Below are 24,919 nucleotides of genomic sequence, written 5' to 3' on the forward strand. Positions count from 1 at the left end.
CATCAGCCAGCTGTTGCAGTGCCGCATTCAAACACGCGTTTGGCGCGATATAAACACTCACCAGAATAAACGAGGAAAACTCCCGCGGCGAGTAGAAAGGCTTACAGTTAATAAAGAGCGCTTCCAAATTAGGACAGCACATCCTTTAACGTTGTTACATCTGTACACCAACTTTCATTGATATAAAAGCATGTTCCACTGCTTCTCTCGTTTTCCCCGTTAACTCCGCGATGTGATCCGCTCTTAACAGCTGGAAGCCCGGCAGATGTAACGCACTGTCCGGAATGGCTTCACTCAGCCAGGTTTCTGTGAAGCACAAGGCAGCAGAGGTTGAAAAGTCCTTGTTTGTGCAGGTGAGATGATGTAGTTCGTCCGTTTTGTTAGGGAGAGAGCGGAGATTCGATAGATGAATGCTCGGCAGCGTTGTTCAAAACCCCGCCGATGGAGTTTGACCAGCGCGCCTGCTCGTCTTCCTCGCCTGCGTCTCACAGCGTAACAACACAGCCGCGCTTCCGACTAAAATGTCAAACAAAACGTCCGAATATTCAAAATCCGGGAAAAGATTAACTGGTGTATGCTGTCGAATGTTCAGCGGTTCGTCTCTGGTAAAACTGACTGGAAAAAGATTACTAAACACAGGACAAACAAACAAAAACAACAAAACAATAGAAGCGCTCCACACCGAGGCGGCCATCCATGGCGTTATCATGATGTAAATATGATAAAACTAAGCATTAAAGGGATAGTTCACCCAAAAATGAAAATTCTCTCATGATTGACACCTTTAATTCATCCCAGATATGTATGACTTTCCTTCTTCAACAGAACTGAAGATTTTTATAAACACATTTCAGCTCTGTTTGTTCATATAATGCATGTAAACAGGTGTCATCAGTCTGCTGTCTGTTTGACGGTCCAAAAGTCATATTTAGGCAGCATAAAAGTAATCCACACGACTCCAGTCGATCAATTAATTCTTCAGATCTTGTAAGACTAATGACACCTGTATACTTGCATTATATGGACAAAAAGAGCTGAAATGTGCTGATAAAAACCTTCTGGCTTAAAGGTGAGTCGATCATGAGAGGATTTTCATTTTTGGGTGAACTATCCCGGTAGGTGCACAGCCGGCGCCGAGTCACCTAATCAGCGGGAGAGAGAGATAAAGGGGAGCTGGAGACGCCAGTGAGGAAGAGAGAGAGACACACGGAGTTATGTTTGTGTGTGTCTTTTATCTTATGTTGAAGTTCATTTGCATCATTAAAACTTTAAGGTGCCAGCTTGCTCCTTTCCCGACCGAACAGAGGTCTTTAACACCCATGAAATGGTTAAATGCAAAAACAAACACAAAAATAATCCACTTAATGCACTTCATATTGAAGCAAGAAATTGGGACGGGACATATCAAGGAGTTTGTCCATTCTTTAGTTTGCATCACATCCCAAAAATGGTACGTTCTTTTTTTATTATTGGGGAAAGGAAATAGTGTACATGCACATCAATACTGTTTGTCCAATTTCCTGGGAATTTTAAATGTGTTTATCTGCAAAAAGTTTACTTAGTACACTCAATTATAGATGGCCTAACAGCGAATATACATGGACTACAATATAACGAATGTTGATTTTGATTCCATGGGGTGTTTTAAGGTGTAATTTTGTAACATTTTAGAAAAATACCTCAAATAAATTTGTGCCTTTTTTTCTTTTTTTTATGAAAAAATGTCATTATATATATATATATATACACACACACACACACACACACACACACACAGGGGGATCAACACAATATTAGGCAGGTGGTTTTAATGTTGTGGCTGATCGGTGTATATATATATATATATATATATATATATATATATATATATATATATATATTGCATATAGAAATAGAGAGAGAGGCATTGGGAAAAACTGCCTTACGAAGAGATTTTAGATGATAGTGTTCATCTCTCAAAACTACAATTAAAGTTCTCTGCTACTGGAGAGAAACCATGAGGTTTCAGTGATTCATGCGGCTGTGACTGAAGTGTTTGTTTCTGCTGACAGTCAAGCTCTTTCAAACATGAGAGCGTTCACAATGAGCACTATTGCAGGTAATGCACAATGCTGAAGTAGTAGACACAAGTGTTTTGTCCAATGACACTAATTCATCCAGAAAAAAAAAAAAAGAGCAATACAAGCATGACTCTCTTGCAACCTTTCAGGCTACATCAATTAGAGTCATTACTGTGCCTCATTATATCAGTTGATGTGAATTTGTATGAGATAGAGAGAGAGGAGAGAAAGAGAGAGCGAAAGAGAGAGGGAGAAAGAGCGAGAGAGAGAGAGAGAGCAGGAGAGAGTGATAGAGAGGGGGAGAGGGAGAGAAAGAGAAAGAGAGAGAGCGGGAGAGAGTGAAAGAGAGGGGGAGAGAGAGAGCGGGAGAGAGTGAAAGAGAGGGGGAGAGAGAGAGCGGGAGAGAGTGAAAGAGAGGGGAGAGAGAGAGCGGGAGAGAGTGAAAGAGAGGGGGAGAGAGAGGGGGGAGAGAGAGAGAGAGTGAAAGAGAGGGGGGAGAGAGAGAGTGAAAGAGAGGGGGAGCGAGAGAGAGGGGGAGAGAGAAAGTGAGAGAGAGAGAGAGAGAGAGAGCGGGAGAGAGTGAAAGAGAGGGGGAGAGAGAGCGGGAGAGAGTGAAAGAGAGGGGAGAGAGAGAGAGTGAGAGAGAGTGAAAGAGAGGGGGAGAGAGAGAGAGAGCGGGGAGAGAGTGAAAGAGAGGGGGGGAGAGAGAGAGAGCGGGAGAGAGTGAAAGAGAGGGGGAGAGAGAGAGAGAGAGAGAGAGAGAGAGAGAGAGAGAGAGGCTCCTAGTTAATGATTCAACAAACATGGCAGTACAAGGAACATCTGAAGAGTTCATTGTGGAAAAATGGGAACAAACTGTCCACTCACATTAATGATTACATATACTCTCAGGTCTTGGGCAAAAATACCTAATGAGTGGGAACATCAGTGGCACTGTCCCATTGTGCTGGGTTTGAAACAAAAAGGGCTGACAAGAAGAGCCAAAATGCAAACTCTATTTTAAGGAATCGTTCACTCAAAAATTACAATTGTAATCAACTACTCACCTTCATGATGTTCCAAACTCGTAGAACACAAAAGAAGAATTTGTTCATGCTGCTCTTTTCCATAGAACAAACTACAGGGGCTGTCAAGTGCCAAAAAGGACAAAAAAGCCCAATAATGAAAGTCGATACGACTCTTTCACTATACATCTCATTCACACTTCTGCATATTTAACCCTATAGCGACGTGTGCATCAAACATTTCTGTTTCACACTCTGCTCAAGCTGACGAACCAAATAACCTATAGTATGTACGTTTCACATGTTTATGGCACATATAGTGGTTATTTGTAGATTAAAAAGTGGTTTCAATGTTTATATCAATCTATTTAAAATGTTGGCAGGTGGTGATGTAAAAGACCTAGAATATAGCAAGTTGAATTGACTTTATGATAATTTTATGGCGCTATTGTAGTGCTTTTTGTCCTTTTAAAAGCTAAACAGACCCTGGTCACTATATTCTATCATTGTAACGGGCAGCGTGAACATTCTGCAGAAAGCAAGTCATACAGGTTTGGAACATAAGGGTGAGAAAATGATGACACTGAATTTTCAGTTTTTGTGTGAACCATTGGGAATAAAAGAGTGTGAAGTGAAGTCTTTGATCACTCACATGCAGAATGACACCTTTCTCCAGCAGGCTTTGCTTTTTGGCAGTCATTACAAAGTAGTGTGTGTCATCCTTGTAGTAGACGATGTTTTCAAGGTCAATCCCTGCAAATCGACAGCAAGAGAACAAAAAAGTGATGTCAAGAGAGAGAGATCAGTGGGGATGTGACAGACAGCACATGAGGGATAAAGTGAACAGAAAGAGATGAAGTTGTTTGCATCCTTTCACAAATGTAATTAAGTTTCATCTGTGCTGCAGATTAAGTGCTCACTCCCTCCATTAATTAGAGAGACAGAGAAAGACAGTGATTATACAACAGCACAGACTGCCAACTCAGCACAAAACACATTCAGCGCAGAGACAGCAGCATCAAACTCAAGTACTGTGTCTAGTGTCGCACAAACTTTCAGTGAGTTTCTCCAACTATTTACCAACTCTGCCAGGTCTTCATGTATCCAGTCAAAAGGAATAGCACTGACACTGAAGAGTAAACTCTTTAGTTTACTCTTTAAAACAAATGGCCTAAGGGTTCGGAACGACATGAGGGGGTGAATACATAATGCATAACGGCAAAACTTTCATGTTTGGGTGAACTGTTCCTTTAAATGTACACCAAAAGAGACTCTCTGAAGGTTTAATGAGAGTTCTTCTAATGACACTTTTCACATGATCGTGTTTCGGATGCAGACGTAACTATTGCAGGGTAAACTTCTATAGCAGTGAATGGGAGACTACAGCAAATATTATTTTTGCAATCCCACAACAAAAGAAACAAAATACTATTAAGATGCCATAAGTTTCCACAAGAGGCAAAACATTGAGAGAGCTGTATTACGACAGTCAGAAGAGGGAAGGATGCCAAATTTACTCCTGATGTTAAAGAACCGATAACCGATTAAGTGGGAAAGTATCGGTCAAACCGACTGTTGCACCTGTGGCTTCTCTGAGGTCCTGAAAGAACTTCTGGTTGAAGATGAAGGCGACTCCACTGATCTCCTCCACCTTTGCTTCTGCAGTCGTATTGCGGTTGATGAAGTTGGCTGTAATAGCAATAGCCAGTTTGCCCCTGAACTCCTTCCTCCTGAACCCTGCAGAGACGGCAGAAATATTCTCAAGTGTATGCAGCTGCTAAAGTGTTTTGATCATGTTGAAAATGGTTGAAAGGGTGTAATATGGTTGCTAAGTAGTTGCTAGGGGTGTTCTGGGTGGATGCTTACTGGCCCACAACAAAATATTAATAACTACAGTCTTGACCAACACAAAATAGGTATCGTTTAAAAACTTAGAAGCTCTACTTTCCAATGCATGTAGATATTATGACCAAAACTGAACAAGTGCTTTAAAATTTGCAGACAGATCAGAAATGTTCTGTTTTGATCATTTATTAGTATTGTTGCAATCAGTAAAAACATCAGACTGATCAAATAATCATGTGTCATATGTTGTTGGAAAGCCCTCAAAGAGTAGAATACAACCAGCCTATTTGTTTTACTCACAGACAAAAATATAGAGAGTAATAGCTGAGTATATGTCTTTAACAATTATGTTGGTGTTGCTTATATGCCGCATTTTCGCTTATAACTTCGTGAAACATAAACGTAACATAAAATATCACATACCATTACTTAGAGGAGGTGATTATCTTTCAAACAAGTCCACACACAAGATAATCAGATGCATAGATCATTAGATAATCCACATGAAGCACAATGTTACATATGACCACCAGGAGATGGCGCCAAATACATGACACAGACTCAATGATGACTCAAATGACACAGAATGAAACTCATTCTGTGAAATCTCATTACTAAAATCATGTCTGCATGCTATACAAACTCTTAGTCATTGTTGTGTTTGCATGTGTAATTAGTTCTTTTGTACAATTATTATGTTTTATTTGTTTGGAGACATTTTTGGACACTACGATAAATGATTTTTGTAATGCTATAACTTTTGATTGCTTAGTCATATCAACACATACTTTTTCTCAGATACAGTTGAAAATTTTCAGAGCCACTGTATTTGCTCCTAGAGATATAAACTCAGCAAAAATAGAAACGTCCTCTCACTTTCAACTGCTTATATTTTCAGCAAACTTAACATGTGTAAATATTTGTATGAACATAAAAAGATTCAGCAACTAAGACATAAACTGAACAAGTTTCACAGACATGTGACTAACAGAAATGGAATAATGTGTCCCTGAACAAAAGGGGTCAAAATCAAAAGTAACAGTCAGTATCTGGTGTGACCACCAGCTGCATTAAGTACTGCAGTGCATCTCCTCCTCATGGACTGCACCAGATTTGCCAGTTCTTGCTGTGAGATGTTACCCCACTCTTCCACCAAGGCACTTGCAAGTTCCTGGACATTTCTGGGGGGAATGGCCCTAGCCCTCACCCTTCGATTCAACAGGTCCCAGACATGCTCAATGGGATTGAGATCTGGGCTCTTCGCTGGCCCTGGCAGAACACTGACATTCCTGTCTTGCAGGAAATCACGCACAGAACGAACAGTATGGCTGGTGGCATTGTCATGCTGGAGGCTCATGTCAGGATGAGCCTGCAGGAAGGGTACCACATGAGGGAGGAGGATGTCTTCCCTGTAATGCTCAGTGTTGAGATTGCCTGCAATGACAACAAGCTCAGTCCGATGATGCTGTGACACACCGCCCCAGACCACGATGGACCCTCCACCTCCAAATCGATCCCGCTCCAGAGTACAGGCCTCGGTTTAACGTTCATTCCTTCAATGATAAACGCGAGTCTGACCATCACCCCTGATGAGACAAAACCGCGACTTGTCAGTGAAGAGCACTTTTTGCCAGTCCTGTCTGGTCCAGTGAAGGTGGGTTTGTGCCCATAGGTGACACTGTTGTCGGTGATGTCTGGTAAGCACCTGCCTTACAACAGGCCTACAAGTCCTCAGTCCAGCCTCTCTCAGCCTATTGCAGACAGTCTGAGCACTGATGGAGGGATTGTGCATTCCTGGTGTAACTCGGGCAGTTGTTGTTGCCATCCTGTACCTGTCCCACAGGTGTGATATTCGGATGTACTGATCCTGTGCAGGTGTTGTTACAAGTGGTCTGCCACTGTGAGGACAATCGGCTGTCCTTCCTGTCTCCCTGTAGCGCTGTCTTAGGTGTCTCACAGTATGGACACTGCAGTTTATTGCCCTGGCCACATCTGCAGTCCTCATGCCTCCATGCAGCATGCCTAAGGCACGTTCACACAGATGAGCAGGGACCCTGGGCATTTTTCTTTTGGTGTTTTTCAGAGTCAGTAGAAAGGTCTCTCTTTAGTGTCCTAAGTTTTTATAACTGTGATCTTAATTGCCTACCGTCTGTAAGCTGTTAGTGTCTTAACAACCGTTCCACAGGTGCATGTTCATTAACTGTTTATGATCCATTGAACAAGCATGGAAAACATTGTTTAAATCCTTTACAATAAAGATATGTAAAGTTATTTGGATTTGTACAAAATTATCTTTAAAATACAGTGTCCTGAAAAAGGGATGTTTCTTTCTTTGCTGAGTTTATAGTGGAAAAAAAGAAAAAAAAAGAAAATAAAGTACATTTTTGGCTACATTTTTTGAGTGATTTTTCAGCAGTTTCTTAGGCTGAGAGTCTCCCCAATATCAGGGGTCGGCAACCTTTTTGACATGGAGTGCATTTTTTATTTTCCTGGTCAATGGCTGCAAAGCGGGCATTTACTTGCGTGATTAACCGAAAGTGAAGTGGTGGCACGCGTGCCATAGGTTGCGGACCCCTGACCTATAGCACTGAAAAATCTGAAAAGTTTTCTTTACAATGATCCAAACAATTTACCCTCCTTGTTTTTTTTTTTTTTGGGGGGGGGGGGGGGGGGGTTCAGTTATAAGCCTTTAATTTTGGGTATGCAATTGAAACAGGAAATCTCTAAATACACCAACAGAGCTTAAAGGGTTAAGAGCCCAAGATTTAGACAGGATGTTTGTAATAATTTTACCTGACAGTGTGTTTCTCCTCCCATCAGCTCCGATGATGACATCAAACTCCAGCTCATTAACTGGATGTGTTTTGGGGTGAACATCAGCTCTCCACCCAATTCCTGGAAAAAACCAACAGCATGCTCAATAATGACATACAAGCTCTTTTTCCACAAGACTTCCTCTCTGGTCTTTCCCATGACCAGAGTTTGTGTTGAAGGGGAAACGTGTGAATGGAACAACTGGACTGTAATATGAAAGTAAGCAGAAAGAACAGATAAGGTGATCTTACTCTCATTCTCTTGGTCTTCTGGTGGCTCAATGAGGCCTTTGAATTCCACATTGACGTGAATCTCAATGCCAAGGAGAAGAGCAACCTTCAAAAGCATCAGCTGCAACTGTCGAATACCTGTAACAGATTCCAGAAACACAAATCGAGACTTAGATTGCGTTTACACCTGGTATTAAACTCCATCTGAAATGATCTCATGTGATTAGAAGTGGTCAGCTGAGACAGATTGTCTGAATCATTAATCATTACCTACATAATTTGGTAACAAAAAACCCGCCTCTGGTCTTCATTGGCTGCTCGTGAACAGCTTTGACCCGCCCTCAAACACTACACTAAGCGGTAGACCAATCACAACAGACTGGGACAGCTGACCAATCAGAGCAGAGTAGGCTCTTTGAAAGGAGGAGTTTAGAATGAATCCTTTAGAACGGATCATTGAACGAGTCGTTTTTGACACTGGGGAATAAAAGGTAATGCTGCAATTTAAATTATGAGCAAATTAAAGTGTTTTTTGACCTTGGATGCATGTAAATCTATTGTATGAGACCTTTAAAACTAAATTAGGCACGTTTAAAAACCATAATAGGTGCTCTATAAAAAACCTTTTGTACAAAAACAGCATTTTATTGCATATTTGCTTACCAGCAAGTTAACATAGAAATGTTAATGAAGCTTTTTCTGCTCGTTTTGCTTTTTACTTAGCATGTGAGAAACAGATTAAAGGTGCAATATGTACTAATGCATAAAATTATCATAATATGTTATCAGAGATTTAGGAAACACGCTAAGTTGAAATACTGACTTCTCCGAAAACAATGCTACAGCCAGTATATTCTACTTTGAAATGTCCGTTCCGGGCCGGAATTTCAGTTTGTCTTTTGGCCTGTGTGATCCCGCCCACTGCCCACTCACCAATAGTATTTCGACACCCCGAGTTGCCAGATTTGAAACAAGTTAGCAGGCATCCATGGAAGCCAGCAATGCATCTAGCTAACATTGACAGTGTTAAAAAACATCCACATGAGCTGGTTTATAATTTGCAAACAATAAAAACATTGCAAACGTATACAATAGCTGATCAACTTACAGTGTAAGGCTTGCCGCTTGCCATTGTCAGTTTGCTCGTTCCTGTTGCGTGACCTCAACCGGTCGCGTGAGCTTTGAGTCTGGGGAGGAGGGGGCAGGGGAGACAACTCTCTCCAATATTTTGAATTTGGACTGCAGTACCCATTTTAAACGCTTGATGTCAATGTTACATATTTTTCCTTTAAATAGTGTTTTTTTTTTTTTACATGATTTTTTTTCTTTTGCAATAATTACAAGGTGCTGTTTGGTGTATAATGTATTCGTTGCACCTTCTTGTGGACTTGGGACATTTTAAATTTATATATTTGATTTGTCTTTGTCAGTAAGTAAAAAGAGAAAGAAATATGACATCGCAAAACTTCTTTCTGACTAAAATCATTTGAACACTGAATCGTAACTACTACTTCCGATCTCATGAGCACAACATTTCCAGGAGGACTTCAGTGCAGCATTACTCCCAGGTGTAAACAGGCTCTTATATCCTATAGAGATTCCTTTATCTTAAAGTGACACTTGTTAGCATACTACTCACTGATATGGTCGATGGCTCCAGCGCAGAACTTGCCATAGAACTTTTTGGCTCCGAGACCCCTCAGATCCTGAATAGTGAAAGGCCAAAGGTGGAGCACGTTGTTTCGGGAAAACGCGTCCCTTTTCTCCAGCAAAACAACCTTGGCTCCCAAGAAGCCCAGCTCTATGGCGGTACGTAAACCACATGGCCCAGCTCCGATGATCAGACACTGAAGAACACAATCAACAAAGAAGAGTACAAAACATCAAAACACAACACAAAGACTCTTAAAGAATCTGTTTTGAGTAATACTATACATATTGCATGTTTTGCCCAAAGGAAACATTTCATACCTTAGTATTGGCACAGGCTCTTCCTTTTTTGTATTCTTTGTGGCTGGCGCGCTTATCTAACTTGGCCCAGAGAGCTTTGGCTTTCCAGTAGTTGAGCTTTGACTTAAGTTTGTGGTAGAACACGCGGTATTCATTGGGCTTGAGTTCCAGGAAGTCACAAAGATCTTGAAAAGCCTTGAGAGTGCCTTTGCAGGTGGTGGCCTGGACGAAGCGGTCAAACAGCACATGGGACTGATTCACCCCCACACCGACGCCCCCATCACCCATAGTCCCTGTACCCGACGTGCGGGGATTACGGGACGGCCCACGTCCAGCTCACTCGGAGTCTGTGTGTTTGAGATTCAACTGCCAGCGTAGGTCATTTTCTCCCTGAAAGATGAGAGAAAAGATGTCTTTGTCAATGAGGAGAAGCCATGCTCCAATTAATTAGTCAAAAGTAGCTTATTTCAAAACTTCCAATCTACAGTCATCTTCCAAGAAAATAAACATTCTCCGTAAAATCGCAGCATGGAAAAATAGGTTTTCAAACAGGAACTGTATCATACCTATCAGTCCAAATAACTCTAATTCTAGTTCACTGGATTTAAACAGGAGAAGTCCAAGTTTAGTCTCGGATAAATTACTGTTTAATCATCCTCTCTGCAGGGCATGAAAACAAGTTGAAAAAGTGCAAACTAGAGTCATTTAGAGTATGCTGTACTTCGTTTGACATTATTACACTGTGTTTTCTACAGGGCTAGAACATGATACCATGCAGGTGTGCAAGATATAGGTCAAAATTGCTATGGAAAACTTCTAGAAAACAGGTTTGAAAAGTTTTCAAAAACTGCTGAATGTCTTGAACTAGATGTTGTGTACCCAAAATCTTAGTTATGCGCTTTTGAATTCAAGCGAGGATCGTCCCGAGGTGGTTTTCAGTTGCTCTGTATTGGAGCCTTTCTTATTTCTTTGATAGTTTTGTGCAATAAGATGTTATAGTTATTTAGCCTATTTATTTGTTGAATATTCGTTATTCACCATGGTGATGTGCTGCGCTTAGTGTCCACATTTCCCTCTGAAACGCGTCTGATAGGGGTCACGTGAACCACGATTTTACACAATCATCACCTCGTCCACACAACATCACATAGTCCAAAGGATCTGCAACTTTATTAAAGCTGATGTGTGTAAATTTTGATATTAAAATACTTTCTCTAATCCCAGGTAAATATGTAGAAACCAAAAGGAAGCCATTTGTAAGATAACTTCCCAAAAAGTGTAAACACTGTGGCTCTGAGGTGCTATTACAATTCTGCTCGTAGCAACACTCGTTAATAACTAATGGTGAGAGTTTGGGACAGGAACAAGTTTGGTCAAACTAAAAAGGTAGATGAGGAGGGTGTTTGTATGGAGCCCCTTTTTTTCTGAAATAGTTTTGCGTTCCCTCACAATAGTTTTGCACTCCCACATAAAAATGTTTGTTTTGCGTTCCCTCACAATAGTTTTGTTTTGCGCTCCCTCACAATAAGTGTTGTTTTGCGCTCCCTCACAATAAGTGTTGTTTTGCGCTCCCTCACGATAAATTTTGTTTTGCGTTCCCTCACAATAGTTTTGTTTTGCGCTCCCTCACAATAAGTGTTGTTTTGCGCTCCCTCACAATAAGTGTTGTTTTGCGCTCCCTCACAAATAAGTGTTGTTTTGCGCTCCCTCACAATAAATTTTGTTTTGCGTTCCCTCACAATAATATTGTTTTGCGCTCCCTCACAATAGTTTTGCGCTCCCTCACAATAAATTTGGTTTTGCGTTCCCTCACAATAATATTGTTTTGCGCTCCCTCACAATAGTTTTGTTTTGCGTTCCCTCACAATAAATTTTGTTTTGCGTTCCCTCACAATAGTTTTGCGTTCCCTCACAATAGTTTTGTTTTGCGTTCCCTCACAATAAATTTTGTTTTGCGTTCCCTCACAATAGTTTTGCGTTCCCTCACAATAGTTTTGTTTTGCGTTCCCTCACAATAAATTTTGTTTTGCGTTCCCTCACAATAGTTTTGCGTTCCCTCACAAAAGTTTTGCACTCCCTCACAAAAGTTTTGTTTTGCGTTCCCTCACAATAAATTTTGTTTTGCGTTCCCTCACAAAAGTTTTGCTCTCCCTCACAAAAGTTTTGCGCTCCCTCACAATAAGTTTTGTTTTGCGTTCCCTCACAATACGTTTTGCACTCCCTCACAACAAGTTTTGTTTTGCGTTCCCTCACAATAGTTTTGTTTTGCATTCCCTCACAATAGTTTTGCGCTCCCTCACAATAGTTTTGCCTTCCCCCACAACAGTTTTGTTTTGCACTCCCTTACAATAGTTTTGCATTCCCTCACAATAAGTTGTTTTGCGTTCCCTCACAAGTTTTGTTTTGCGTTCCCTCAAAATAGTTTTGCGTTCCCTCACAATAGTTTTGCGTTCCCTCACAATAGTTTTGCGTTCCCTCACAATAAGTTTTGTTTTGCATTCACTCACAATATGTTTTGCGCTCCCTCACAAAAGTTTTGTTTTGCGTTCCCTCACAATAAATTTTGTTTTGCGTTCCCTCACAAACATTTTGCTCTCCCTCACAAAAGTTTTGTTTTGCGTTCCCTCACAATAAATTTTGTTTTGCGTTCCCTCACAAACATTTTGCTCTCCCTCACAAAAGTTTTGTGCTCCCTCACAATAAGTTTTGTTTTGCGTTCCCTCACAATACGTTTTGCACTCCCTCACAACAAGTTTTGTTTTGCGTTCACTCACAATAGTTTTGTTTTGCGCTCCCTCACAATAAGTTTTGTTTTGCATTCCCTCACAATATGTTTTGCGCTCCCTCACAAAAGTTTTGTTTTGCGTTCCCTCACAATACGTTTTGCACTCCCTCACAACAAGTTTTGTTTTGCGTTCACTCACAATAGTTTTGTTTTGCGCTCCCTCACAATAAGTTTTGTTTTGCATTCCCTCACAATATGTTTTGCGCTCCCTCACAAAAGTTTTGTTTTGCGCTCCCTCACAAAAGTTTTGTTTTGCGTTCCCTCATAATAAATTTTGTTTTGCGTTCCCTCACAAACGTTTTGCTCTCCCTCACAAAAGTTTTGCGCTCCCTCACAATAAGTTTTGTTTTGCGTTCCCTCACAAACGTTTTGCTCTCCCTCACAAAAGTTTTGCGCTCCCTCACAATAAGTTTTGTTTTGCGTTCCCTCACAATACGTTTTGCACTCCCTCACAACAAGTTTTGTTTTGCGTTCCCTCACAATAGTTTTGTTTTGCATTCCCTCACAATAGTTTTGCGTTCCCTCATAATAGTTTTGCGCTCCATTCCCTCACAATAGTTTTGCGCTCCCTCACAATAGTTTTGCGTTCCCCCACAATAGTTTTGCGCTCCCTCACAATAGTTTTGCGCTCCCTCACAATAGTTTTGCGTTCCCCCACAATAGTTTTGTTTTGCACTCCCTTACAATAGTTTTGCATTCCCTCACATAAGTTGTTTTGCGTTCCCTCACAAATTTTGTTTTGCGTTCCCTCACAAGTTTTGTTTTGCGTTCCCTCAAAATAGTTTTGCGTTCCCTCACAATAGTTTTGTGTTCCCTCACAATGTGCGCTCCCTCACAATAAGTTTTGTTTTGCATTCCCTCACAATATGTTTTGCGCTCCCTCACAATAAGTTTTGCGCTCCCTCACAATAAGTTTTGCGCTCCCTCACAATAAGATTTGTTTTGCATTCCCTCACAATAGTTTTGCGTTCCCTCAAAATAGTTTTGCGTTCCCTCACAATAGTTTTGCATTCCCTCACAATATGTTTTGCGCTCCCTCACAATAAGTTTTGCGCTCCCTCACAATAGATTTGCGTTCCCTCACAATAAGTTTTGCGCTCCCTCACAACAGATTTGCGCTCCCTCACAATACGTTTTGCGCTCCCTCACAATACGTTTTGTTTTGCGTTCCCTCACAATAATTTTTGCGCTCCCTCACAATAGTTTTGGGGTCCCTCACAATAGTTTTGTGTTCCCTCACAATAAGTTTTGTTTTGCGTTCCCTCACAATAGTTTTGGGGTCCCTCACAATAGTTTTGTGTTCCCTCACAATAAGTTTTGTTTTGCATTCCCTCACAATAATTTTTGCGCTCCCTCACAATAGTTTTGCGCTCCCTCACAATAAGTTTTGTTTTGCGCTCCCTCACAATAGTTTTGCGCTCCCTCACAATAAGTTTTGTTTTGCGCTCCCTCACAATAGTTTTGTGCTCCCTCACAATAAGTTTTGTTTTGCGTTCCCTCACAATAAGTTTTGTTTTGCGTTCCCTCACAATAAGTTTTGCGCTCCCTCACAATAAGTTTTGTTTTGCATTCCCTCACAATATGTTTTGCGCTCCCTCACAATAGTTTTGCGTTCCCTCACAATAAGTTTTGTTTTGCATTCCCTCACAATAGTTTTGCGTTCCCTCACAATAAGTTTTGCGTTCCCTCACAATAAGTTTTGTTTTGCATTCCCTCACAATATTTTTTGCGCTCCCTCACAATAAGTTTTGTGCTCTTGGGCTTTAAGGATCTGAACATTCCTCATGCCCATCTCTTATCTGAGAATGAGTCAGTGGCACAGGAAGTCTGATGACCGCACAGAAACCCAAACAGGAAATGCTCAACCATACTTGGAGTCTTATGCATTCCACTGTGGAAGAGACACACAGACATGGTCAAAAAATAAATAGAATTGATGTGCAACACAAAGCTTGAATATTATCCAGCCTCACAACTATTTTAACTATATTTCTGATCAAGCTTAACATCCAATACAGTAATGCATCAGTGCATTTAAATGGTGAGAAATACCTAATGTCAGAATACTGCATTCTTCTGCACAGACTGACAAAATCCCGATATCTTTGGCATCAGCCTCAAATCTTAAAAGTGCTGATTTCTGAAAAATATGTGTGTAGAAAGAGTTCAGAAAACTTCTCAGACCGACAATGAGGCCAAAATGTATTTCAACAGGGAGAAAGCTGAACAAACAATCCGGAATGCCATTAAAAGAAACATGTTCTTCATTCAGTCACTCTTGAAAGTGCCCACACAGCTAGTTTTCAGCCACTGAAATAGAAGATCTAAAATATCCCAAATGAGCAGTTTGTAAGAGCCAAGGACATGTGTTCACACATGCAGTCAGACTGGTGAGGTGTGGACTGAATGAAGGAAATCTCCAGGATGAAAGGGTTGGTAGGTGAAAGACTCATTCATTGAGCTCCTCTGCTGTGAAAACACACTCCTGAACTCACCGATACAAAACTGCTGCTCCAGCAACAGGATCAAATCTACAGTCTGCCAAAACACAAAGAGGCACGATACAATGACATCACCTTTCACAGCTTCCACGTGTACGGCACAAATATCTAGTTTTTATTCAACAAATGCATTTTCAGTCCTTAAAGATGAAAATTCTGTCATCATACACTCACCCTCATGTTGTTCCAAAACTTTTGAGTTTGAAGTCTCGCAGAACAAAGAGGTTTGAAACGACATGAGGGTGAGTAAATTATGACAGAAATTCATTTAAGCATTTTGTCCAGAAGTGTCAAAAATTAACTAGGTTTCAGGGATAATATGCCACTTAGTGACAAATGCCCCAAATAATTCAAATCTTTTTTATTGTCTGCTACGTAATGACTAGATATGGGACAAAATATCTAATTTCAAGATATCGCGAACCAAAAAATTAACGAACCATATCGTGGGATAACTCAATATTTCGAATTTTGCAACATTGTTTTCGGTCCATGTGATCATAAATGAAACGACCCATCAAACATCATTATCTCTCTCTACTGCACTTTATTCTACACTGTTTACAGGGTTCACACAAGGTCCTTAAATTTATCTTTTAGAAATGTAAGTACTGGAATACCTGGAAAATCACCTTGTTTTGATGAAAAGTGCTTGAGATTAAAACAGATCATTTCCTCCGTGTAATGTGTGTCCATCAAAGATGAGACGTCTTAATATCCTTTCTGTTCTTTACAGTCAGATAAAAAAAGTACAAATAAATATTAATTTTAATCTCACACTGCATGGATGCGTTAAAGAAACCGAGAGATTCTCGTTGATGTTCGCTGAACCAGAACACTGTGAGCCGCTCGTTGAACTCTTAAAGTGACAGTAACCTTTTTAGAGTATCTTATACAAATGAATGTAAACTCAATGTTATTACTTGTAAATTATACACATTATTTCAAACAGTGATGGCTCATATCATTATTATTAGGGATGTGCGAGACTAGTTGAATAAACGGTTCTGATGCTGCTAGTCGACACTGGAATTACTAGGTTGTTCTATATTTTTCCATGTTCAGCATTTTTACCATTTTCGTTTGGTTTTATATTATTACAAAGGCTGCATTTAAATGACTGGCATGTTAATGTTACACATTTTAAATATTATTAAAAAGAGGATATCTGCGAATCCAAGGCATGCCAAGTCTCCTAAGCAACCAATTGGCCCGGTTGCTAGGGTGGGTAGTGTCACGTTGGGTTAACCTCCTCGTGGTCGCCATAATGTGGTTCTTGCTCTCAGTGGAGCGCATGGTGAGTTGTCATGAATGCCGTGGAGAATAGCGTGAAACCTCCACACGTGCTACGTCTCCGCAGTAACACGCTCAACAAGCCACGCAATAAGATGCGCGGATTGACGGTCTCAGACGCGGAGGCAACTGAGATTCGTCCTCTGTCACCCGGATTGAGGCAAGTCACTACGCCACCACGAGGACTTAAAGCGCAAAAAAAGAGGATATCTGGAGCAGATGGATTTAATTTCACCTTAGGCTGCGCGTGCTTCTTCCCTCTCTCTCTCGCGGCGTGCGCAGAAAAATGCCCTCTCACAAGATGAGCAAAGTAGCTACAGAAATCACGTCGGTGGTGGTGGTGCAGGAAGCGATTGATGAAACTTTGGCTTGCAAGTTGCTATGGATACATTCACATATGAGTCTTCTCTAAATCTGTGCGTGCTAGCGAGTTATTTTCCAGTCGAACGGGCTTTTTCGTGAGTAGGATAATCGCCTCAAGTGAGTCAGGTCTCGTCTTTCACCGAACCATGTTGACGTAAATTTTGCTCATCAAAAATGTATGCTTTTCATTAAGTAGCTATTTGAAGAAATGACTATTTTAGGCAAGGTGTGACATTTTTTTTTTACCCTGCTAACTGATGTGCTGACTGCTTAACTGGTTAAACTATCTTTTATTCTGTGTGCACGTCATGTTTAGAACAATACATTAGGTTTATTGTACATTTCTCACAGGCCTCATTTTTTCCATCCTAGCCATTTATTTATGTTTACATCGTAACTGTTCTTAATCGAACAGTTGTCATATTAGATCAGACTAATGCACATTTCAGCGCATTTTTTTTCTCTTGTAGATTTGGCTTACCTGTTAAACATTTTCATCAATGTTTTAATATTTTAAGTAACTTTTACTCGGTGAATTCCATTAAGAACAGGTTTTTAGCAGGGGCCTGTGTAGCTCAGCGAGTATTGACGCTGACTACCACCCCTGGAGTCGCGTCTTCGAATCCGGAGTGACTCCAGCAAGGTCTCCTAAGCAACCAAATTGGCCTGGTTGCTAGGGAGGGTAGAGTCACATGGGGTAACCTCCTCGTGGTCGTGATTAGTGGTTCTCGCTCTCAATGGGGCGTGTGGTAAGTTGTGCGTGGATCGTGGAGAGTAGCATGAGCCTCCACATGCTGTGAGTCTCCGCGGTGTCATGCACGACGAGTCACGTGATAAGATGCACGGATTGACGGTCTCAGAAGCGGAGGCAACTGAGACTTGTCCTCCGCCACCCGGATTGAGGTGAGTAACCGCGCCACCACGTGGACCTACTAAGTAGTGGGAATTGGGCATTCCAAATGGGGAGAAAAGGGGATAAAAAGAACAGGTTATTAGGGTTGCTCTATTGGTCCTGCACTATTCATTCAATTGTTTTCAATATATATGCCTGTATTCTCTAACGTTGATTCAGTGATTGCCTGTCATGTTTTATATTTAAAGTACAATGATTATAATCCAAGGCAAGCACGTCGCAGATAAATGCCCCTTTTCAGCAGAATTTAGTGTCAGATTTGGCTGTTGTTGGAATAGAATAAGTATGTTAAATGGGCCGCATAAACACACAATGTTTTTTGACTGTTTTTTGAGAATTTCATACTTTTTAGACTAGTCGACTCCAAAATTTTCGTTTAAACGTCAATGAAATTAGTCGTTCCACACATCCCTAATTATTATATATACAATTTCATGATATAATATTAATTAATATAATGTAGAATTTTTTGTATTTTTACAAAGTTCAATTTTGATTATAATAATGATGACAAACAATTTATTAAAATACAAATACTCACTTTCACATACTTTTCTTCAGGACAGGTTCTGTTCAGTTCAATTGCTTGTTCTGCACCTGATCAGACTGAATGTATTCCACTCGTTTTGATGGTTTATTTGTGTGATATTTTCTTATAGAGGAAGGTATATGAGAAACTAATATTATTTAAACTTTGAGCATTTTTATTGCGTCTTCTAGAACTTTATTTTGATGAGAAATGATAATGTGCATTTTGCGCACATTTAAAAATAATAATAATAATAATAATTCTATCGTACTTTGACATTTAAGTGTTATTATATCAAACCGAGATTGTATTGAATCATGAACCTCATATCGTATTTTCAAACGAGTCGTGAGATAACCATATCGTCTAGTGACCTGCAACATTACCAATTTTCAAAATCGACTAGTCGGCTAATCTGGGTTAAGTACAATAATGTATAATTAGGCTCCATTATGTTCACATGACCCCAATCATATACGTTTCAGAGGGATATACGGACACACAGTGCAGCACTTCAACATCAAATCAAAATCAAATCAAATCAAATCACTTTATTGCATGGTATTGCATGCATTTATTAACATGGTAATGAACGGATATTCAACAGACTAATAAGCTAAAAACTATAACATTTTATTGCACAAAACTATCAAAGTAATAAAAGTAATAAATAAGAAAGGCTCTAATACAGAGTGGTACGTAATCACTTATATGCATCCTGAACACAGAATGGCGTGCTTCAATGTTACCGGAGTGTTTCAGGGCGATCCTCGCTGCACATTCAAAAGCGCATAACTGCAAGATAAGGATGCATGTACACATCAAGTTCACAAGTTTAGACCTTTTTTACTGCAAAATACTTTAATCTCTCCACATCACCTCACAAATACAAGAACGTCCCATACCTAGAAATGACATATTTCAATATTATTCTACTGTAGGCCTATCTAGGTTCAGTTCAGACATCAGAGTAAATTGTTAAGCTATTATGAATGAAAGTCTTTGATGTAAAGTATTAGCCCCGAAATATACCGAACGTGAAAAAATAACTCGAAACTCGAATTTGTAAATTTCCAACACAACTGTTCTGTCATTTAGTCTTCATCAGATGCCAGCTGTCGCTTTGGCTTTGAATATTGTAAAGGTGTGTGAATGCACTAACTAAAGCAGATGGATCTGGTTACCAGTTTCCTTTCTCCATTACTCTATGACACTAATGCTTCAAAGAGATCAACTCTTTTACACAACAGTGGCTGAGTAAACAAATATGACACTGTGTCTGAATCTGAAAAACATTGACCTTTAAAGTATAGCTAATTTATATGAAAATTCTCAGACTGGTCAATAATCGTGCCACAACAAACTCATCTAATGTTGTTCATTTAAACTAAAAACTCAAACCTGCTGACATAAAGAGCGTGAGAACTGCTTGCTATTGCAAAGTATGCAGAAATTAACACTAAACTACAGAAATGTCTGTCCTCATGTGCCCTTAATTCTGTCAGTTTCTATAAGCATCTATATGATATCAGAGAACCTCAGCGTGTTATGTATCAGAGCGGTCTAACCTAAAACGGTTACAACTGAGGAGATTGACTCTTACAAGTGCACTGGAAAGACATAAACAAATATACACAGCACACACTTGTGCATTTTTTTACATGCTGTGTCAATTTGTTTTTCTTCACCAGGTGATGAAATGCCCTGCCCAATAAAATATAAGCTTCAGTTCACATGTCAGAAAAGTTGCAATTACCAGAACCAGCACAAAAAGCTGTTTTGACCACCGACATTAAACGATGAAGCAACTCGAAGAAGAAATCCTGAACCAGCAGTGAGGATGTGCAGTTCATTTACTTCAAATGTCTTAAAAACTGAAATAATTATAGGTTCTCTTAACATATAAATATTACTGTATTTTGCCTTGGCATTTAATCTTAAGCGAGTTCTCTTATATCTAATATTAGGGATGGGACGATATATAGAATTTCTATAGATCGTGAACCCAAAAAATAATGAACCATATCGTGGGATAACTCGATATTTCGAATTTTGCAACATTGTTTTCGGTCCATGTGATCATAAATGAAACGACCCATCAAACATCATAATCTCTCTCTACTGCACTTTATTCTACACTGTTTACAGGGTTCACACAAGGTCCTTAAATTTATCTTTCAGAAATGTAAGTACTGGAATACCTGGAAAATCACCTTGTTTTGATGAAAAGTGCTTGAGATTAAAACAGATCGTTCCCTCCGTGTAATGTGTGTCCATCAAAGATGAGACGTCTTAATATCCTTTCTGTTCTTTACAGTCAGATAAAAAAGTACAAATAAATATACAATTTTAATCTCACACAGCATGGATGTGCTAATGAAACCGAGAGATTCTCGTTGATGTTCGCTGAACCGGAACACTGTGAGCCGCTCGTTGAACTCTTAAAGTGACAGTAACCTTTTTAGAGTATCTTATACAAATGAATGTAAACTCAATGTTATCACTTGTTATCACAAATTATACACATTATTTCAAACAGTGATGGCTCATATCATTATTATATGCTTAACTTGTATTGAACCCGGAATATTCCTTTAAATGTTTTTGCTCCACAAAATCGTTTTTGCTGTGCTACTTTTAATAGTCGTTAACAGTTATGCTGTCATTAGCAGTCTTAAAGTATGTTGGTCAGAATAAAGATGGGGTTTGTTCGGTGAGAGCAGCGTGTTATTGTTTGCATTATATAGACTCTTGGAGTGTTTAATTGCATTACAAATAGAGGTACATGGCAATAAGATACAGTCAAACACTTGTTTTAAACGTGGTTTAACAGCTCAAAGGTGTGTTGAGTCACCTACCATGCCAGGGTAAAATTTCCTGTCAATTAGCAGGAAAGGGCCATTCGTCTGTGATTCGCCTCTCATAATCACGTCGCCTTTGGTGTGCAAAGGCATTTAGAAGACAATGACACGATTACCAAAAATTGTGAAAGGTCTGATTACGCAGAGAACATATGATTAAGTGCATTGCTGCTCTTTCCTGGCACACAAATCTCCATCTGGTAGGTGACTACGTTTACAACTCTGACCTGATGAAAAACCCATGATTGCTCTCGAAAAATTACCAAACCAACCATTTTATTAAGAACCTCACAGGGACTACTTGTGATAAGGGAGACTTTGATCACCACAAACAATCCAACACTGAAAACAAAGTCATAAAAATGACAGAGTATGTTTGGTCTGATTGGAGTTATTCCCCACAGCATTGACTCATGGGAAGAGGAGACAGGTGTCTGTTACTCCGTCATGGCCATGTTAAAGCTCCAGGAGAACATAATACAAACTCCCAGCATGCCTGACTCATTGCAATTAAGCACAGGGCTATATGGAGCGCCACTTGTTCATATAGGAAACTCTGTGGTGTGTCCTGTCACTACAAGAATATTAGAGTTTGTCACTCAGCACTGGATTGAAGTCACTATACATCCCACCCTCACTAGCTTGTGACGTCTACACTGCTAGAAGAAATTACAAGGGAATGTTTAGAGTCACAGCAAGCTTTCTAATACACACACACTAGCAGTATGCATTTTTTTACTTCATGGAGAGATTGTGTCACATCCGGGCTACAATCAGGCCACATTACATGTGCGAACGGACTGTACAAAAAGCTCTCTCCACATTCCCTTTCCTGTGGGGACCTCATATATTGCCAGCGTGCTTCCTGTATGGAGCAGAGAAAGAGAGATGTGAGAGTTTCCGGTAAAAGAGGAAGGACTGCGTGTCCTCTGAGACAATTAAGAAGAGGAAATATTTACAACAGTACTGTCCATTCCATGCATTCACAGTGGTGGTTGACCAATGTGTTTTTTGAAAAGCAGTTGGCAATATCCAGAGAGCAGGGTGGCCGGAGGACAATTTACAGCTAATTTATATTTCATTTACATGGCTTCAGAACACTTGGAATATAGCACACAAGTCCTAAGTACTATGTTTATGGTGCTTTTGTTAAAGCCCCTGCGTACTGTACGCTTTCATTGTATGGAAAAGAACAGAATCAACATGGCTCAACATTAACGCTTGTCCGGGACAAGTGTATTTTTTTAAGTGAACGAGTGCCTGATTAAAATGTCAACAACAACAAAATAACCAGCTATATTTGTATATCTGCGACGAGAAGTCTCAGATCTCACGACGAAAGGTCTTGTTGTGTGAGCGCTCCTGCGACAGGCCGAGACGAGTCCCAGTCGCTACAACACTTTTCAGAACAGCTCGATATCTAGACGTCTTGCCATCAGGTTTGCGCACTGTCCCGACGAGAGAGAGATGGAGAATGAGCCACAGCCAATGTAATATAGAGAGAACGCAAGCAGAGGGCAAGATATTAGGAAGCAGAAGACAAAAAATTATTAGAAAATAAAATTAAACTTCACCCACTTCTCCCTATCCGTTGTCTTTATTATTTTCAGCTGTTTTTCTTAAATGTTTACTTTTGCAAATAGCAGAATGGGTGCGAGCCGTTCTTTCATGTTGTTGAAAGAGGAGAGCAAAATTTGGGTAGCAGGAGACAAAAATAACACGAAAATAAAATAAAACCTCACCCTACATTGCAAATGGTGCTAATAAGTAGGGATGCACCGATCCAAAACCTGGATCAGTATTGGCTCCGATACTGACGTTTTTAAACGGATCGGGTATCGGTCCGACAAGCCCGATCCAAATCCGATACTGTGTGTTATTCATGTTTGTTACTGTCAACCTCATACATAAAAGAACCAAAAAAACACCATTAAAGCAGTTCATATGACTCGTGCATTTTATTCAAAGCCACTTGAAGACGTGCGATAGCTCTGTGAATCACAAAAGGCTGTGTTTAATAAGTAAATATATAAAATGCACGCGCAGCTCCAGCGTGTTAATTAATGGCGCTGCTCTGTTTACACACACACACACGTGGACCTATTTTTAGCCTTCACGCGGTGCGCAATATTTGAGCGCTACTCACGAACAACATCTCAGATGTAGATGATCAATAGTTCGGTTCACTTATAATATGCATTTAGAACGGCACCGGAGGAGCATTTTACCAGAATTTGAATAAGAAGCGAATTAAACTACTGTGAACTTGCCCACAAACTGACACATACAGGACTTCCTGGAGAGTTTAGAATGTCAAAATAAAAGCGTGAGGGATTAAAAGTTAAAGGTGCACGATTGAGATACGTATATTTCTATATATTACTATTATAATATATTATTATTATTATTATTATCATTTGTTTACAAATTATAACAATATTTAAGTTGAATGTGTTGCAAAAAATAAGTGTGTGAATGAAAAGTGGACTGATGTCTTACAACTAAATTGAACAAAAAAAGTCCAGATGCAAGTTGAAAAATTTTTGCAAAAAAAAAAAAAAGGCTTCTTTTCTACTGATGACTTATACTGGAATTCCTGTTAATTTTGCTGCTACATTAGCCAGTATACTAGTTAATAATAAAGTGTTTCCTAATAAGCTATACATTTATATTAAAATAATGTGTCATTAGAGGTTTGTGTTTCTTTACATATTAAAGAGCACACCCAATCAGTTCCACACAATAATGTAAAGATAATCTAAACTGATTATGCAAAAAAACAACACCGGTATCGGGATCGGTATCGGCCGATACTGAGATTTCCGATATTGGAATCGGAAGAGAAAAAGTGGTATCGGTGCATCCCTACTATTAAGCGCAAAAACAGGCGAGAGCCGTTCTTTCATGTCTTATCAAGAATAAACTGAGTGAGTCTTTGAATACATTTTGTTCTCTTGCTCATTTTTTATTTTATTTTATTTTTTGGATTTTTCCCCTTTTTCACCCAATTTGGAATGCCCAATTCCCAGTGCGCTTATAAGTCCTCGTGGTCGCGTAGTGATTCGCCTCAATCCGGGTGGCGGAGGACGAATCCCAGTTGCCTCCGCGTCTGAGACCATCAACCCGCACATCTTATCATGTGGCTTGTTGAGCGCATTGCCACTGAGACATAGTGCATGTGGAGGCTTCACGCCATCCACTGCGGCATCCGCGCCCAACTCACCACGCGCCCCACCGACAACAAACCACATTATAGCGACCACGAGGAGGTTACCCCATGTGACTCTACCCTCCCTAGCAACCGGGCCAATTTGGTTGCTTAGGAGACCTGGCTGGAGTCACTCAGCACGCCCCGGGATTCGAACTAGCGAACTAGTGAACTCCAGGGGTGGCAGCCAACGTCTTTTACCACTGAGCTACCCAGGCCCCCCTCTTTCTCATTTTTGACTTTTTTGCACTTATTATCATTGAGTAAAACACACGTAAATGACTGACGTATGTCATCATGAAATCAGAGAGTCTCTCCTCGCAATCCGATCACAAGTGGTCAAAAGAGACGAGCAGGTGTAACGGTGATGTCTCACTTGTACATTTGTGATCGGAACTCATCTTAAAACTCATCTTAATACCAGTGTACACATGGTCTCAGTTGGTGACGAATGGTTGAAGTGTTCGCACCAGCACAACGAAAAACCATACTGTGAGTCGCAGGGCACCGACTGCAAGTCGTGTAGTGTACACTTGACTTAAGTATAAATGTAACCTAATAGA

General features: G+C 40.1%; 1 protein-coding gene and 1 long non-coding RNA gene across 2 annotated transcripts in view; one reads left to right on the top strand and one right to left on the bottom strand.

Moving 5' to 3' along the window:
* The window catches only part of LOC127456203 (protein-methionine sulfoxide oxidase mical3a-like), a 151,478-nt gene that overhangs the window by 102,166 nt on the left and 24,393 nt on the right, over nt 1-24,919 (bottom strand). The window contains 6 exon segments of the mRNA XM_051724570.1: nt 3,717-3,817; nt 4,646-4,801; nt 7,703-7,804; nt 7,975-8,091; nt 9,593-9,800; nt 9,925-10,293. Coding sequence (XP_051580530.1) covers nt 3,717-3,817; nt 4,646-4,801; nt 7,703-7,804; nt 7,975-8,091; nt 9,593-9,800; nt 9,925-10,191 — 951 coding nt within the window. The 5' untranslated portion in view covers nt 10,192-10,293.
* The window catches only part of LOC127456223 (uncharacterized), a 567,953-nt gene that overhangs the window by 96,674 nt on the left and 446,360 nt on the right, over nt 1-24,919 (top strand). The window lies entirely within an intron of this gene.

The sequence above is a fragment of the Myxocyprinus asiaticus genome, chromosome 18 (genome assembly GCF_019703515.2).
Source record: "Myxocyprinus asiaticus isolate MX2 ecotype Aquarium Trade chromosome 18, UBuf_Myxa_2, whole genome shotgun sequence".
Lineage (NCBI taxonomy): Eukaryota > Metazoa > Chordata > Actinopteri > Cypriniformes > Catostomidae > Myxocyprinus > Myxocyprinus asiaticus.